General features: G+C 45.5%; 2 protein-coding genes across 4 annotated transcripts in view; both read right to left on the bottom strand.

Moving 5' to 3' along the window:
- ADAL (adenosine deaminase like) overlaps window positions 1-17842 on the bottom strand; it is a 168065-nt gene that overhangs the window by 10019 nt on the left and 140204 nt on the right. The gene's annotated exons all lie outside the window — the stretch shown is intronic.
- LRRC49 (leucine rich repeat containing 49) overlaps window positions 1-17842 on the bottom strand; it is a 123995-nt gene that overhangs the window by 22664 nt on the left and 83489 nt on the right. For all 3 annotated transcript variants that reach the window (XM_050967955.1, XM_050967956.1, XM_050967957.1), the window contains one exon: window positions 7735-7889. In XM_050967955.1, the coding sequence (XP_050823912.1) occupies window positions 7735-7889 (155 nt within the window). The remainder of the gene's footprint in view (window positions 1-7734; window positions 7890-17842) is intronic.

Below are 17842 nucleotides of genomic sequence, written 5' to 3'. Positions count from 1 at the left end.
GTTTAAATGACTTGTTTAGTATCACATAGGAACTCTGTGGAGATAGAATCCCATTCTCCAGGGCAGTACTCAAATGCTTTAACCATGAATCCTCCCTTCGTTTCCTGCAATCCCTTACCTCATTCGCTACATGCTTTGCAACTTCTGCAACAAATGAGGCAGGGGTCCTATGGACAATAGCCTCCTTTACTTCACTAGCTTGATTCATCCAAGAATCCTGCCCCACCCTGGCCTGGAGCAGCTATTACACAGGGAAAGTTTTTCTGGGTGCTCCCACGAGCCTTGGCCTGCAGCATGTTCAGTTTGTTTGTGGGGAAGGTGCATGCTCAGTGAGGACAGAGTTTTTGGAGATTTTAGCTGTTAAAACTGAAGTTCTCTCTACTGAACATGTGTGAACTGCTATGGTTTTCAGAGGCTTATACAATGGCCAAATTTGGGCAGGTTTTCACTGGGACAATAAAAGGCACATCCCTGAAACACCTGCCAAATTTCAAGTCCCTGGTCCAAAGCAGGGGGTACTTGAACATTTCAAACAAAAGGTCCCAAGAATTTTTTAACATGGAGAAAAAGCCTTGTTCTTGGAAATAGCTGAACCATTTTGGCTGAAATTTTCCCCCAAAATATTTCGCCTGAGGCAGACATTCGGCACGGAAAATTTCACCCCAAATCATTGAAGTTATGCAAAGTTATAAGCCACTGAAATGGGGTCTTATAAATAGATGTTTCGAGCAACCTTAATAGGAGTCAGTGCTACCAGCTCCACCCACAGTACATAAAATATGCAAAATTACTATTATGTATATAAATATATATATCCTTTTTGGAGCAAACTTTCATAAAAGAAAAGAATGAAAAAGAATTTACCTTCTTTCTCATTTTTCCTTTCCTCTGGTCTTTTTATTTCTTTTGCTCACTCAAAATAGCTACTCCTCAGTTTCTTTTAATGTGCCCCCCTTAACCTAGTAAGTCTATATTCAATATTTTCTAAAAATTTAAGTATTTAAGATCATTTTTAACTTTTCCTCTCGCTTCAAGATTCTATTTGCTTTTCAGAATTTGCCTCTCTTCAGCCGCTTCTTTGTTCCCTTCCAGTATACGCTATCATCTATTACCATATCCTTCTCCCCCATCACACACACACAAGACCCCACTATGGCACTGTTCTCTCAAGTTTTTCTAAATGTATTATCCTCTTTCTCCTATGATCATTCACTTCCTTTCCAACACTGTGTGAATGCCCGGGCTATAAATGGTCAAAGTACTGTATTCTCTCCATTTTTAGGGGCCTCCTAAGGTTTGTGAAAACCCAAAGATTCTTTTCATAGCCCATACAGGGATGATGCACAGACATTAAAGAATAGATCTATGGGCTGTAATTATCCTTTCATGTCTTTTAATGATTTCAGTGGAGCTATGTCAGTTTACACAAGCTAAAAATCTGATCCTGCTTTTTACAAGCAGCAAACATTGTGGGGTGTATATTCTTTCTTCAATGCATTTTTATCTTCTTACACAGTTAGTTACTTTTATAACTTCCAATAATACAAGTATCATGTATCAACTAGAATACACTGCTAGGAGATGACAAAAAGATATTTGCTGGCAGGGACATGACTTCACTCTCTCATCTCTAACATAAATACTGATAGTAAGTAAATCTACCATGGGTATACCTGGTCCTGCCTCAATGCAGGGGACTGGACTTGATCTCTGAAGATCCCTGGCAGCCCTAAATTTCTATGGTTCTACAAGTGCAGAGCACACCTTCCTTTTATGATTTTTTGAAAAGACAGACTTAGATTTTTTAAGGCCAGAAGGCATCATCAGAACCTCAAGTCCAACTGCCTGCATAACACAGGTAATAAAATTCCACCCAAATACCCATGTACTAAACCAAGTAACTTGTGTTTGTCCAAAGCATATCTTCCTGAAAAGCATCCAGTCTTTATATGGAGACATCAAGAGATGGAGAATCTACCTTTCCCTTGGTAGTTTGTTCCAATGCTTAGTGGCTTGAAGGCAAAGCAAACTTGAAAATAAAAATTCATTTCTTGGAAATCTGTTCCCACCTTGACAAATATGGGAAAGATGGAGATTGTGAATAGATCCCTTAGGAATAATATTTTCAAAACTTCCCCCCCTTTTTCCAATTAAAAAAATACATAAATTTCAACTAGCCCTATCTAGGATATTACAAGTGGGACTGAATGGGCCAATGGCCACCTCTTGTGAAAGCAAATACTATTTTAGGACCCCTAATCTCAAGACAGAATTTGGTTTTTGTTCCTTTTCCCAGCATGTTCAGACACCAGTATGCCTACTGGTAGCTAGTATCTGGGACCTTTGCAGGTCAGCTTTCCAGTGGAAGAGAAATCAATGCTGTAAAGATATAATAAACTGCCCTTTCTCCCTCAAGGCACACCACACTTTAAGCAATCTCAGTACTTCCCAATAACTTATTGATCTAGAAAGCAAGCTTCCTGTGTACCCATCAACTGATCTCAACCGGGAATTGAGGTTCCTCTCCTCACCTCAATTAAAACTATTCACGTACACCTAATAGTAGCCAATGTAAAAGTAGGAGAAGCCAATGAATGGCAGCAAAGCTGTGCTTTCTGTAAACTCTGGCGGTATGTCTACACTGCAGTAAAACACCCACAGCTGGCCCTTATCAGCTGATTTTGGCTCACAGGGCATGGATTGCAGGACTATAAACTTGCAGTGTAGACAGGGCTAAGGCTAGAGCCTGAGCACTGGGACCCTGCCTCCTTGTGGGCCAGCTACGTGGGTTTTATTGCAGTGTAGACGTACCCAAAGAGGTTTGGTGGCCTTTTATTCTGTTTTTCATTTAGTTTTGAAATTGTGAAGCCTGTTCAACTTAAAATCTTTTCATCATCATAACACACATCATAAAAAGAGTGTAATGGGCTCCCTTGATAATCTCACATTATAAGGTATAACAGTGTCCCATGATTATTCTGAATCATATTATATTGAAATGGGAATATGACATGAGTTTTCTCAATAATCTTCCATAGCAACATATTTTAACAGGGACTGCATTTTAAGTTTGTATTATATTTGTAATGGACTTTGAATCACTGTAAAATAATACATATACAATATTAGAAAATGCAACATCTGCACATGCACACTTAAGTTTCAGCTAAAGTCTGATTTTTCAAAATATGAAAAGACAGAAGGATAACAGTAGCAAACTGTGAGGAAAGTTGAATTTTTAACCAAGTAATCAATTTTAAATTTGAATTATTTAAAAAGCACAATTTTGTAGTTGTATGACTACATAACTAACGAAGTTTATGTAGAAAACAACATACTTGAATGCTTTGAAAATATGTACATCCACTATTTTTGCAAGGCATACCTGGAACATTAGATTGGTACCTTCATTTGAACAGATTTAATATAGAATACTGCTGATGGATATATATGTTTGACCTATTTACAGCTGCCCAATGAGTTCACACTTTTTTCTTTTCAAACATCTTGTATCCAGGCTGACTTTTAGGCCTGTATAACAAATAGATGCTGTAACAGAGAGCACTCTGGCAGAACACTAATGACAGCAGTGGAATCAGGACACCTTGATATATGTTTTTGTACAAAGGAAGAATTTATATTAGGAGTATCAGAGTTACACATCACTGAACTAACTCTGCCTTAATAGTCTACTATCTTTGGAAATATTCTAACTAAAAAGATATAATGCAGATACCAATATAAAGCAGCTCAATTTTACTTAAAACCTGCATGGCACATGATACAGGTCACCTACTACTTTTTAAGATCCAAGTTTTTAATTTAACAAAAAAGTAAAGATGTTCAATTGTCCTTTTGAGATTTTTATTGAAGGAACTGGATGCAAAAGTAAAAGTGTGAGATTTATTTACAACAACAAGTGAACAAATACCTAATCATAAATTTATCAGTAGCAATCAGGAATAGTATTTAATGCTCAAGAACATATTCATGCATACCGAGCTAACATGCAGAAGTAAAAAAGTCGTGTTAGTCTGGATCTGTAAAAGCAGCAGAGAGTCCTGTGGCACCTTATAGACTTACAGACGTTTTGGAGCATGAGCTTTCGTGGGTGAATACTCACTTCGTCGGATGCATGTAGTGGAAATTTCTACATGCATCCGACGAAGTGAGTATTCACCCACGAAAGCTCATGCTCCAAAACGTCTGTAAGTCTATAAGGTGCCACAAGACTCTTTGCTGCTTTTACAGAGTATTAGTGTTTAACATGCTCTCTAATTTTTACTCATTGAAGCTACTGAATGCATCAAAGTGAAAATGCAGAAGAAAAAACAGCCTGAAGTAGGCCCTCAATTTAATGAGGACTCTATATTCAGCAGAAATCATACATGGGCTCTCAAGTGAGAAAACACTTTGAGTGACTGGGGGGTAAGGACATAAGTTGCTGAAAGGATGGAAAATGGAAAAGTTTCTGAAGTTCCACTCAAGCATCCCATCTGCAAATTAAAGCTCAGGAGAAGCCTATGATGATGCACTTTTGTTTTGCAGGAAATGCACTTAAAGTCCTGGACAAAACCAGACTGGTACTTCTCAAGTCATACAACATACACAACCTTTCGCCATGTATATCATGCATAATGTCATACTTGAAATCCCTCTTCCATTTACAGAGAACATGGCCTAACACATAGCTTTGACCTAATCATCTTGAGAGGCAGTATGGCAAAATGGATGAGATGGATTTTCTTTACAACTCTGCCAGAAATGATCTTGTCCAACCTCATAGATGCTCAGTTATTTCATCTGTAAAACGTGGGAAGGATAACTAAAGCTTTACTCAACAAGGGTGAAAAGTGCATAGAGTTATTCCAAACAGCCAGGAGAAGAGACAAGAACTGAACTCATGATGTCCTTGATTTTGCACAGCACACTCTCTCCTTTGCTAAAGAGTATTTTTGAAAGGGTACTCTCTCATGCACACTAAAAAATAGCAGCTTTGTTTAGCATTTTTCTTTCCAGTTAAGTAGAAATTGTGAAGTTTTTTGAAGAGAAGTTCTAAAAGACTTTGAAAGGAGGGAAGTGAATGGCATGTCTACATATGTGTGAATTTTGAAGTTGAGAATGCTATAATTTTTGTGCAAAAGGGGTAACAATTAAGAGAAACATCCCAGGGAAGATTTCTGAAAAGTTAATTTTACCATTTATTTTTCCAGAATCACTTATCAGTGATCATAATACCCTTACAAAAAATCACAGACGCTCCTTCAAGGAGTGCTTTCCAGTTTTAGTTAAAGCAAGCCACTGTTGCAGCTCCAGAGAAGATTTTCAGGTCTTGTCAAATGGCAAAAACCTGGCTCCACCCCCCTGTGGTGCTATAACTATCAGTGTCTCCGTAATATCTACATTCTATATAACTATCTCCACTGTTTAGGGCCAAGATGAAAATGGGTGCGTGTGTGAAAGAGAAAGGGGGAGAAAGAAAGTGGATTTCAGAGCTGCTATGTATGAGAGAGGCTTTTACATTATGACCCTCCTGAATGAAAGCCATGTATTGTAGCACCTGGAGGACCTCAAAACAGGGACCAATATTACATACCACAGGTGACATCCTGGATTCACTGAAATCAGCAGCAAAACTCCTACTTACTTCCCTGGGGCCAGGACTTTGTTAAAAAACCCTGGCATGAGTTAGGTACAGTTTTGTATGTGATTTTCTCTCCTTTTTAATGCTCATTGTCTCAAAATATCTACATTGTTTTAACACAGGTTTTTTGTATTTAATTCCAATTTAGTGTAAAATTTGTGTGATACCAAATGAAGGTAAAGAGGCATGTACAAAAAAAATAAGTATTGTCTACGTGTTTAAAAAAAAGATTAATAGTGAAGATTTTCAAAAGCACTTAAGTGACACAGTAGCCTAACTCAGCTTTACAAAGGGACTTAGGCATTTAGGAGTCTAATTATAATTGAAATCAATGCAACTTAGGCTCCTAAGTTTTTTAATCACCATTGAAAATTATAGCTCTAGTCAATAATCTTCGGTTGCCTGCTTCTGGATCTCAAACTGCTCCTTCAGTCTTAAGTGTCATCAGTGGTCACAGGCACATTTTTCAGTCTGTATTTGGCTACATTCTTGTGAATAGTTCTTTTAAATATGGACCCAACCACTGTCACAAAAGCACCTGTGAGCTACATATTTATAACATACTCTTTATGGAGCCACAACTGCTCTTGTAGATCACTTGCAAGGTACTGCTAGTGGAAAATGCAGCTGCTTGCTTAAACAATGGTGCTAGATGTAGAGAGCACATTACACCCATTCTCCAAAGTCTTCCTAGGCTTCTTGATACATGTCAAGGTATTGCTTTTGACCTACAAATTCCTGACTACCTACTTAAGTTTTCCTATATAACAGACTTGGAGCTGCTCTGTAATAATTCATGAATACTATGTGTTGACCGGGTTATTGGGGACGTTTATAGTATGAATATGTTGGTTCTGTAGTAGGAGCATTGTCCAGAAAAACAAGCAAGAAGGAAAACAATGACTCAAGATAAACTACCCACAGTAAACACTGACAGATTTGTTAAGAGACAGTGCTCGACAGGAAAAGACCCAGGAACACAAGAAAAATCAAAAGGACTATAGCCGTTGAGAGAGAAACAGAGACAGAGACTGCGCACGCATAGTTGGCTTGGTTTTTAGGAGGACAGCGGAAGGCGGGGTGGGGACAGGGGCTGTTCTGGGAAACCAGACTGACACGCAGACACTCACTAGGTGTTTGAAGAAGCTAGACCTGCCTATGTTATCATCAGGCAATTGTGACTCTCAAATAAAAGAGACACACATAGGAAAGACATTTTGTGGTTTGAAAATCCTTTTTCTCTTATGCTTCATTCCTTCCTACCATTAAAATAACAATGCTTTGATATTCAGGAGGCTGTCTGGTCACTAGACACAGCCATTGGTCACACACTCCCAAAGGAATGAATGCATGTACCAAAACCAGTTGGACCTGCAGGGGTAAGCACAGCTGATAAGACAGCACACTGTAACCCAGAGCCAGGTCTAAGAGAGAGAAAAATGAAAAGCCATCCCAGGAGAGGTAAAGGCACATGGCCTGACCTTTTTTTTTTCGGGGGGGGGGAGGGGAAGGGGAAGAGAGAAAGGAAGAGGGGAGGAGGGGGAGAGAAGAGAATGTGGGGGGACACTCAATGAAACAAGAAAGGGGACAGAAGTGCAGCTAACTCTGTAATCATGACACCAATGACAGCAGTTTCTAAACCCTGTTCATAGGGATCAGTCCAGGCTACTTAAAAGACCAGTTGTCTTCAACTCTAAAGTTGAGACTGTTGAGATCAGCTGGGTGATTTTGTACATGCACTTCACCCAGACTGACCATGCTGAAGTTGTTCAAGCTACTGAATCTGTTCTATTTTTTTCAGACTCTACCCTGAGCAAGCTATGGGGAGAATGTATTAGTCTGGGGTGGAGTCCATCTGAGGCAGACATTGTTCAGTAAGTCCTGAAATTGTTTTTTTTTTTTTAATTATGTAGAGTGCTAAATGGACACATTTTAGAAATCCAAAAATAAATACACATATCTTTGTATACATACACTACTTACAGACACATACACACACACTTATATGAATGGAAGGATTAGTGTTTCCTATTTTTATTATATATAAAACATTAGCTAGGAAATATACTTCCAAGAAAACACTCGTATACCTGGTTTCTTCAGGAAATTCATATGCGGCACTGCCATTAATCTGACAGGAGTCATTGTCTTTTTTTTCTTGATTTGAAGAAGTCACAAGGGCAACTCGATTCTGCTGAATCTCCCATTGACGAGCAATGTTGCCAATTGTCAATCGCTTCTTTTCCTGAAACATGATATAAAAGCCATATGAAATTCTCCGAATGCATTGCTAGTATGTTGGTTTGCACCAGAAGAATATATTCCATAGTCAAACACTAATTGATAGATGGGAGGTGGTGCCTTACTCAAGACAACTGTCCATGTATTGGCCTTTTAACACATCCAGCTCGCTGTGTGGAAATCATTGACTGTGAGATTTAAGTGTAAGGCAGAGGTGGGCAAACTACGGCCTGCAGGCTGGATCCAGCCCATCAGGGCTTTCAATCCAGCAGGTGGGATTGCCAGCTCTGTGGCACAGCAGGCTGGCACCACATCTCTGTGGTCCCTGGAGGGTAGGGGAACAGAGGGCTCCCTGCGCTACCCTCGCCTGCAGGCACCACCTCCGATAGCTCCCATTGGCTGAGAATGAAGAACCACGGCGTATGGGAGCTTTGCGGGTGGCACCTACAGACAAAGGCAGTGTGCAGCAGAACCGCCTGCCCTACCCCACTCCCAGGAGCCACTGCCGGACATGCTGGCCACTTCTGGGAGTGGTGTGGGGCCAAGGTAGGCAGGGAGCCTGCCTTATACCCACTGCGTGCCGCTCCCCTCCGGATCTGCTCAAGGTAAGAAGCGTTGGTCTGGAGCTTGCACCCTGCACCCCTCCTGCATCCTGCACCCCAATCCCCTGCCCTGAGCCCCTTAACCCTCAGCCCTGAGCCCCCACTGCACCCCAAGCCCCTTCCCTGAGCCCTCTGCCACACCTTAACCCTCTGCCCTGAGCTGCCTCCTACACCCCAGCCCCTTGCCCTGAGCCCCCTTCCTGCACACTGGACCCCCTTCCACACCCTGCACTCCCGCCTGCAACCCAACCCCCTACCCCAGCCCTACGTTCATGGCACTGCATACAATTTCTCCCCCAGATGTGGCCTTCGGGCCAAAAAGTTTGCCCACCCCTGGTGTAAGGTTACTGTTGATTTTACTAGCTCATGGACCTGCTTCTGAACTGTTCTCAGATTGAAACTTTAAACAATATACATGTTTTCAAAAGGTAAATTAATTGCTTGTTTCAGTTAGGTTGATTTTGCTGAACCAGATCTAACTGGCCTGGCTTAGCCATCCCACTGTTACAGTGCTTCTTAATTAAACCTGAATAGATATCAATCTCTGCTATATAAAAGGGAAAAACTGCAAAGAACTAAGTACAAAACACCATCTCTTTTTATAGAAAATCAAGGTTATGACATATTGACGAAAGCTAGAAATGTCAAACATTAGTTGATAATATTTCAATCTAAGTCATGCTGCCATAGTAGGGTTGCCAACTATCTAATCACACAAACCCAAACACCCTTGCTCTGCCTCTTCCCTGAGGCCCCGCCCCTGCTCACTCCATCCTTCCTCCCTCCCTCCATTGCTCACTCTCCTCCACCCTCACTCATTTTCACCAGGCCCGGGCAGGGGTGCAAGAGGGGGTATGAGGTGCAGGCTCTGAGAGGGAGTTTGCGTGTAGGATGAGGTGCGGGCTCTGGGATGGAGTTTAGGTGCAGGCTCTTGGCTGAGGCAGGGGGTTGGGGTGTAGGACAGGGTGAGGGCTCTGGGAAGGAGTTTGGGTGCGAGATGCGGGCTATGGGCTGGGGGTTGGGAGTGAGTGAGGGGTGCTGGCTCTGGCTGGGTGGCGCTTACCTTTGGCATCTCCCAAAAGATACTGGCACATATCTCCAGCAGGGGCTCCCTAGGCGGGGAGGGCCAGGGGGTCTCCGTATGCTGCCCCTGCCATAAGCACCAGCCCTGCAGTGCTCGCTGACCACAGGTCGAGGCCAATGGGAGCTGCAGAGTTGGTGCTTGGGGAGGAGGCAGCACATGGAGACCCACTGCTCCCCCCTCCAGGGCCACAGGGATGTGCCAGCTGCTTCTGGGAGCACTGCTGAGCCAGGGCAGGCAGGAAGCCTGTGTTAGCTCCGCTGTGCCACCAGACTTTTAGCGCCTAAAATCTCCCAGTTTGGCTTCAGTAGCCTCCAGGAGATAAAGCCTCACTCCGGGAGACTCCCGGCAAAACTGGGAGAGTTGGCAATCCAATGCCATAGAAATGGACCCTTTGAATTAAAAGATTCTAAGGCATGTATACTCTTGCCCTGCAGTTTGGACCACAGGGGTTTGAACAGTAGTGCAAACCAAAGGGCTGCAATCTAACACTCCCCTGTGGATGCTACAGGAACAAACTGAAAGGTTCCTGTTCACCGTCTTATTGTAATCCTGTTTGAAGAGGATTACATTAATGTAAATTAGTTCATTCCGGCAATGTCCACACAACGCAGTTACAGAGCAGCACTTTGGTGCACATTCACACCCCTCTATTCTGAACTGCAGGGCAGTGTAGAAGGAGCCATTAATTTAAAATTTGCAAGCTCTGGTTGGCATTTGTCAGAATATCAGTCTTATTTAAAAAAAATCTGTAGGGAACTACACAGCGCTCTTTTTAAGTCTGGGAAAAGTACAGCAAAATGCAAGGTGAAACAGATCGTTTAGCACAAGTATTTAGCACATATTGTAAGGAACCGTTCAAGCTAGAGTGACCTGCTAACACCTCTGCAACTTTATGGTTGGCTAGCTATTCTTTGTCCACATTTTATTCAACTGCTAAATCAAAACCCGCTGAACTTTACATGTCTTTCAATTCCAGATTGTTTTTACTTTGAAAAGTAACGTTTCTACTAATCAGAGAGTTGTTTTTAACCTTCCTTCTCCTTATAAAGTAAAGCAGCTGGTCAACATGACTAACAAGGAAAAGCTCTCAATAAAAAGATTGAATTCAATGAAGCCATTAAATGTTTAATAATTTATCTAAACACTGTTGCCATCGTTTTATTCTTATTTCAGCGTTTACTGCACTGCAATATATTATTGCATGCTTTCACGTCTTGTTTATGAAATTCTTCATCTTGAAATATTGTTAAATTTTTCACAAACTCTATGTGAGGCTACACTTTGAAATGATTTGAACCTCGGTTTAGTACACGGTTGCCCATTTTGGACACTGCTTTATGCAAACAACACATTATAATGGTGCTCCAAAACATGCACAGGCACCTGCATGAACTTCTGATTTTGCACCACAGAATCACTTGACAACCAGCTATCTACCTACCCACTGCTACAACCTACTGTGCATCTAACACCCACGAGTCATCACTTTAGCTGTATGTTTCTACTAAAATACTTAATGAGGGTTGGGGGAACTACGGCCCGTGGGCCACATCCGGCCCTCAGAACTCTTCCCTCTGGCCCCTGAGCTCCTGCCAGGGAGCGGGATCAGGGCAGGCTTGCAGAGGAGCCAGCCCAACTACCTGGCAGCGCGGTGAGCTAGGTGGAGGCTAACCCCTCCCCGCTTCCCTCGCAGTCACAGTTCCCCCAGCGCCTGGGCAGTGTGGCTGCAGCTCCGGCCGAGTGGCACGGCTATAGTGCTCCAGGGCGGAGCGGTCAGGGGACAGGGAGCAGGGAGAGTTCTGGGGGGGTTTCAGGGGGGGCAGTCAAGGGGCCTGAGCCCTGTTGCGGGGGACAGGGGCAGAGCAAGCCAGGGCCCCCTCCATCCCCAGCATGCTTGGCCCCTGTCCCCAGCAGCCAAGCCCAGACAGGGAGCAAGCCCTGCCCGACTGCCAGGGACAGCAGCCAAAATGAGCACGGGAAACGCACAGGGAAAGGACTGAGCCCCCCGCCTTTCCCCCACCCCACAGGTGAAGTGGAGCGGGGAGAGCAGGGAGGGTTCGATAGGGGGCAAGGGGCCCCATGGGGACGGTCAGAGGGTGGGAAGCAGGGGAGATTGGATGGAGGAGTCCTGGGGGTGGTCAGGAGCTGGGGAGCAGGGGGGATTGGATAGGGGACGGCTGTCCCGGGGGTGAGGGATGATCAGGGGGCAGAGAGCAGGGCTGTTTGGATAGGATGTGGGAGTCCCAGGGGGCAGTCAGGGGTGAGGAGCAGGGGGAGTTGGATGGGGGTGGAGGTTCTGGGGGACTGTATAGGGGGCAGGGGCCAGGCCACGCCTCGCTGTTTGGGGAGGCATAGCCTCCCCCAGCCTTCCCTACCCAGCCCTCCATACAATTTCTGTACCTGATGTGGCCAAAAGGTTTGCCCACCCCAACTTAACCCTAACCCTACCAATATTTGGGTTCAGATTTAACAGCTCATTTAGATTTAGGTGAAGGGGAGCAGTTTGCAGCTCCTTTAGAACTATATTTTAGGCTACTGGTTTGCAGACTCAGGAAGAAAACAGCATATTGATTTACATTTCAAAAGTTATCTTTACAACCAAAAAGGTTGGAAGCTTTAAATTATTTTTCTAAACTAAAGCTTACACTTTGTAGTAAGGAACAGATTCTGTGACCTGTTTTGTAAAATGGAGCTATTAATGTTTTGACATCTATGTCCAGCACTTTGACATCCACAGAAGAAAAAGCCCTGTGAAGTCATTGTTGCTGGAACAATTTGTATAGTGGGGGTGCTGTGAGCCATTAACCAAAAACTGTAAATCCTGTATATAATGAAAACCACTTCAAGCCAGGGGGTGCTGCACCACCCCCTGGACCCTTAATTCCAGCCCCTATGTATGAAATGAAAAGTAGTATTAACCTCATTTTGCAAATAGGAAAAATCAGAGACAAGGTTTGAATGATTTGCTTATATAGCATTGTAAAATTCTAGGTTAGGCCTTAGCCTGTGAACCAAAAGACCTCGGATCAATGCTTGCTGGATGCATGACCCTGGCCAAGTCCCTTAAGCTCTGTTTCCATTTGGAAAATTAATCTTTTGGGCAAGGACTGCCTCTCACTATGTGTTTGCATAATGGCTACCCAGGGTGGATACGTGGGCACTACTGTAATGCAAATAAATAATAATTTAGCTACAGATGTGAGGAGAAGAACTTAATGACTTTTAAAAGAGAAAGCAGTATATAAACAAACAATACTCTGCATTTCCTGACCTGGGTGCTTATCTATGTAGCCTAAACATTTTCTTTAAGGAGTTTTTTGTATGGAATTGTTTTTAACTTACCCATTTGTTGTTACACAATAAAGGGATTAAAGCCAAAACTTTGAAAAGCACATCACCATCCTTAGATTGTAGTTACTGTACTCACCTGTGAAAGGTTCATTTTCCCCCTTTCTAAAACAGGGGTTAGTCAACTATATTTTAAAGGCTTATGAGAATATGAGTTTCAAGATGCCTAACAGGAAAGGTCTTCACAATCAGATTTAACGTCTATGTGAACTACAGCAGATTATTCAGAGAGGTTGAATTTAAAATGTTTCTACTGGTTTTCAAGTCTTTGCTAGTTTGAGACATATCTACTATACATGCACTGGGGAACGCCAGTTGAGCCAACAAGATCTTTGAAACGAGCACAAACTTTTTAAATGCAACCACTACATATGACAGAAAGACCGAGAAATAATATAAAATCATATGAGTAAAACATAAATTGCAAGGTATTCAAAGGTTTACACTACTCTTCCAAAGGGTTTCAGATTAAAACCAACAGAATTACATCTCTTTGGAAATTAAAGAGATTTGAAAGGTAAGAATTATTTTTTCACTGGAAAAGTGAACTACAAATGAGAGACAAAGTCCTTATTAGTATGAACATCTAATTTAGTTCAAATTTATCAGACTAAACCATTGTTTTGACAGCCTTCTGTATATATTACATCTTGTGAAAAGAAACCAATGCTGTTCTCTACGGCTAATTGTTTTGTCCATGCTTTAGCTAATCACTAACATTTTATATAGCAAACTTAGATACAAGCCCAGGAGTTTACTGAATAAAAAACGATTACCTACCTTTTTGTAACTGTTGTTCTTCGAGATGTGTTGTTCACGTCCATTACACATTCGGTGCACGCACTGCATGCACGGATGTCGGAGACTTTTTCCCTTAGTGGCTCTCGTTGGGGAGGCAGGGGAGTCCCACCAGAGTGGCGCCTCATACTGGTGCATATATACCCCTGCCGACCCAACTCCCCTTCAGTTCCTTCTTGTTGGAGACTCTTGACAGAGGGGGAGGAGGGTGGGAAGTGTATTGAACGTGAACAACACATCTCGAAGAACAATAGTTCTTCCATTGTTCACGTCCATTACACATTAGGTGACTCACAAGCTTACCATAGGAGGAGGGTAGGAGTCATGGAACAACTGATTGAAGCACAGCCCTGCTGACCCCTGCATCCTCCCTGGCCTGTGATGGACTGCGTAGTGGGCTGTGAATGTGTGCACCGACGACCAGGTGGTCGCTTTACAGATCTTCTGGAGTGGAACCTGTGCCAGGAAAGCTGCTGAGGATGCTTGAGCCCTAGTCGAGTGAGCCAGGATTGCCGGGGCTGGCACCTTGGCAAGCTCATAGCACGTGCAGATGCAATCCACAATCCATGACGATATCTGCTGCGCCGAGACAGGGAGTCCTTTCATCCTCTCTGCAATGGCGATGAACAACTGTGTCGACTTGCAGAAAGGTCTAGTTCGCTCCAGATAGAATGCCAGGGCCCTATGGACATCTGAAGTATGTAGGCTACAGTGACTTGGGTCCGTGTGTGGTTTGGGAAAGAACACTGGCAAACAAATGTCCTGTCCCATGTGAAATTGAGAGACTACTTTAGGGAGGAATTTAGGGTGTGGCCTAAGTTGCATTTCGTCCTTATAAAAAAACTGTATAAGTGGGCTCTGAGATGAGGGCCCTCAACTTGGGCACTCTCCTTGTGGACGTAATGGCCACCAAAAACGCGACCTTCCAGGAGAGGTGAGTGAAAGAGCAAGTGGCTAGGGGCTCGAAAAGGGGTCCCATGAGCTTGGTCAGGACCACGTTAAGGTTCCAGGGAGGGACTGGAGGGTGTGAGTAAGGAAACACCCTCTCCAGCCCCTTGAGAAACCAGGCTACCATGGGGTTTGAAAACACAGAATGCACCAACTCCCCTGGGTGGAATGCCGAAATGGCAGCCAGATGTACTCAAATTGAGGAGGGGGAGAGACCTTGATGTTTAAAGTGCAGCAGGTATTCCAGGATAACTGGAATGGAGGCCTGAAGTGGCTGTATATGTTTTGGTTCACACCAGCAGGAGAACCTCTTCCACTTAATGAGGTATGATGCCCTAGTGGAAGGTTTCCTACTCCTGAGGAGAATTTGTTGCATCTGAAGAGAGCACTGGCTCCCCGCTGTGTTCAGCCAGAGTTTCCACGCTATGAGATGCAGAGATTGCAGGTTCAGGTGAAGCAGGCACCTGCAGTCCACCCGATCTTGGTGCAGAGGCAGGGCAATCGGGTTGGCTACTAACAGCGGGGCCAACCTGGGACAATGAGAATCATTACCGCCTTGGCTCTGCGAACTTTGAGGAGAACTCTGTGGCTGAGCGGGAGTGGTGGAAAGGCATACTTTAGGCTCCCGCTCCAACGGACTGCGAAGGCGTCTGCGACCGAGCGCGGACTGTGGTTTTGTAAAGAGCAAAACTGCAGGCATTGACTGTTGTCCCTGGTGGCAAAGAAGTCCATTTGGGGAAAATCCCCACTTCTGGAAGATCAATTACAAGACATTCCGTCTCATTGATCATTCATGCATACCGTATGACCTGCTGAGGCGGTCTGCCAGCTCGTTCCGCTTCCCCAGGAGGTATGACGCTACGAGGTGTATTGAGCAAGCTATACAAAACTCCCATAGGAGAAGGGCCTCTTGGCATTGGGGAGAGGATCGGGCTCCGCCCTGCTTGTTAATGTAGAACATTGCGGTAGTGTTGTCTGTCAGAGCTGTCATGTTGTGATCTTCTAAAGCAGCGTGCAAGGTTTGGCAGACTAGGCGAACCGCCCTGAGCTCCTTTACACTGATGTGGAGCAACATTTCGTCCTTGGATCACAAGCCTTGCGTCCAAAGGTCCCCCAAGTGCGCTCCCCAGCCAAGGTCTGATGCGTCTGTTACCCGCATCAGAGTGGGTTGCGGTGTGGCGAAGGAGAACCCTTCGCAGACTACCTGCTGGTTGAGCCACCAGTGCAGGGAGTCCAACACCTGGGCAGGGATTGTCACTACAAGGTCTAAGGGATCTCTGCCTAGATGATATGACTGGGCTAGCCACAATTGCAAAGTCCTGAGCTGTAGTTGAGCATGTTTGACTATGTGGGTGCATGCCGCCATGTGTCCTAAGAGCTGCAGGCAGCATCTGGCCGTGGTTGTGAGGAACCTCAGCACTGAGTCTACGACATGCTGTGCGGAATAGGTCTAGACGTTTAGCCTCCTTGGCCTTAGAAGACGGGGCTTGCTGACCAAGTCGTTCCCATTCATTGACCGCTGAGATGATCAGCGAACAGGGGGCCGGGTGACAAAAGAGGAAGTTGTATCCCTTGGAAGGGGCAAAGTACTTCCGCTCTACGCCTTTTGCTGTTGGCGTGCCAGAGGCCGGGGTTTGCCAGACGTCTTGCAGTTGGACTGGATTGTCTTTATGAGCGGCAGTGCAATTCTGGAGGGGCCCCTGGGCCTTAAGATGTCCACCATAGGATCCTCCTGCTCTACTGCTTCCTCTGCCTGTAGGCCCAAGTTCTGGGCTACCCTGTGGAGCAGCTCCTGGTGCGCTCTGTGGTCAATTGGAGGAGGCCCCGACACCGTGGTGCCTGCCAAGGCTTCATCTGGGGATGACAAAGAGGTGAGAGCCTTCTGCATCTCATCTTCCAGCCCTTCTTGTCCTTCCTCGCATGCTGAGGACTTCTCTGGGTCCTGCCTGACAGACTGCTTCCAGGACAGCGCCGGGCTCAGTGCCACTTCTGCTCTCCTGTGTTCCGGAGAAGCATCTGGTGGCCTGGATACCGTGGCCTCCTTGGGCACAGAGTGGTGCTTGTGCGGGAACCGAGACCAATATACTGAATAGCTGGATGCTGGATCTCGAGGCTCTGGAGGAAGGCCCCTGCTGTTGGTGATAGGCCCATAGTGTCCAAAAGGGCCACTGCCCTGGCAGGCCCCACTGGGGATGCCATGGGGCTTGGGGCTCCCTGCTTGCCGGTGGCCTGCAGGCATAGCTGGAGAGGCCTGAGTCCACCTCAGATTCCAAGGACGCCGACCTGGAAGGCCAAGGCGGTGCCACAGAACGGTGCCGCTGAGGGGCTGGAGAACAGCTCCTTGCTGACCGGTACCGGTACCGATACTCCCGGGACGAGGATCATTGGCTTCTGCTCAGGCCAGGGGACTTCGATCTTGTGTCACCTCGGAGCCAGCACGGTGATGGCGCCGGGGAGCGGTGCCCTGGTGGGGCCAGTGTCATATGCTGGCTGGGATCCGGTGCTCTTGAGTCCCGCTGGGTCAGGGGCAACTGGGAATCTGCAGAGGCCAAGCCCGACCGGGACTGATGCTGGCAGCGGTGCTGGGGTGGTGACCTCAATCAGCGCACCACTGCTGGCTTGCCTCTTGATGGCACTCTAGGAGATAGTGTCGGAGGCTTCTCTTTGGCAGGGCGAGGGCTTGCCGCCGACAACTGAATGAGGCCCTTTGCTGCCTCAAACGTGTCTGGTGTGGAGGGCTGTTCTAGGAGCTCCTCCAGCCCGTCCTCCATGCTCAAGGCGCTTAGCCTGGGGCTTAACTGGCTCTTCAGTGCCGGAGCCACCAGAGCCAGAGCATGTCCTGTGGCAGTGCTTCCCTTCTGAGCGCTTGTTTGCTTGGGCGGTGCCGGCTTCTTCTGCAGGGAGCATCCTCGACTTGTAGGCTGGCCCTTTGACCATGCCGGTGAGGTTGAATGGTGCCAGGATTTTTCTTGTTGCCTCAGTGTGGCATGCTTGCGGTGCCCCACCGGCGCCGAATCGCAAACTGACACCTGGGCACTCCGCAATGAGGACGCTGGCGCTGAGGCTGGATGGCCCGAGGACGAAGGTTGCAGCACAGCCTCCATGAGTAGATGCTTGAGGAAAAAGTCTCTCTCTTTCATAGTACTTGTATTAAAGCCTTATAGATCTTGCAGCGGA

Source organism: Gopherus flavomarginatus, chromosome 9 (assembly GCF_025201925.1).
Source record: "Gopherus flavomarginatus isolate rGopFla2 chromosome 9, rGopFla2.mat.asm, whole genome shotgun sequence".
Taxonomy (NCBI): Eukaryota; Metazoa; Chordata; order Testudines; family Testudinidae; genus Gopherus; species Gopherus flavomarginatus.
This window is presented reverse-complemented; position numbering and strand designations above follow the sequence as displayed.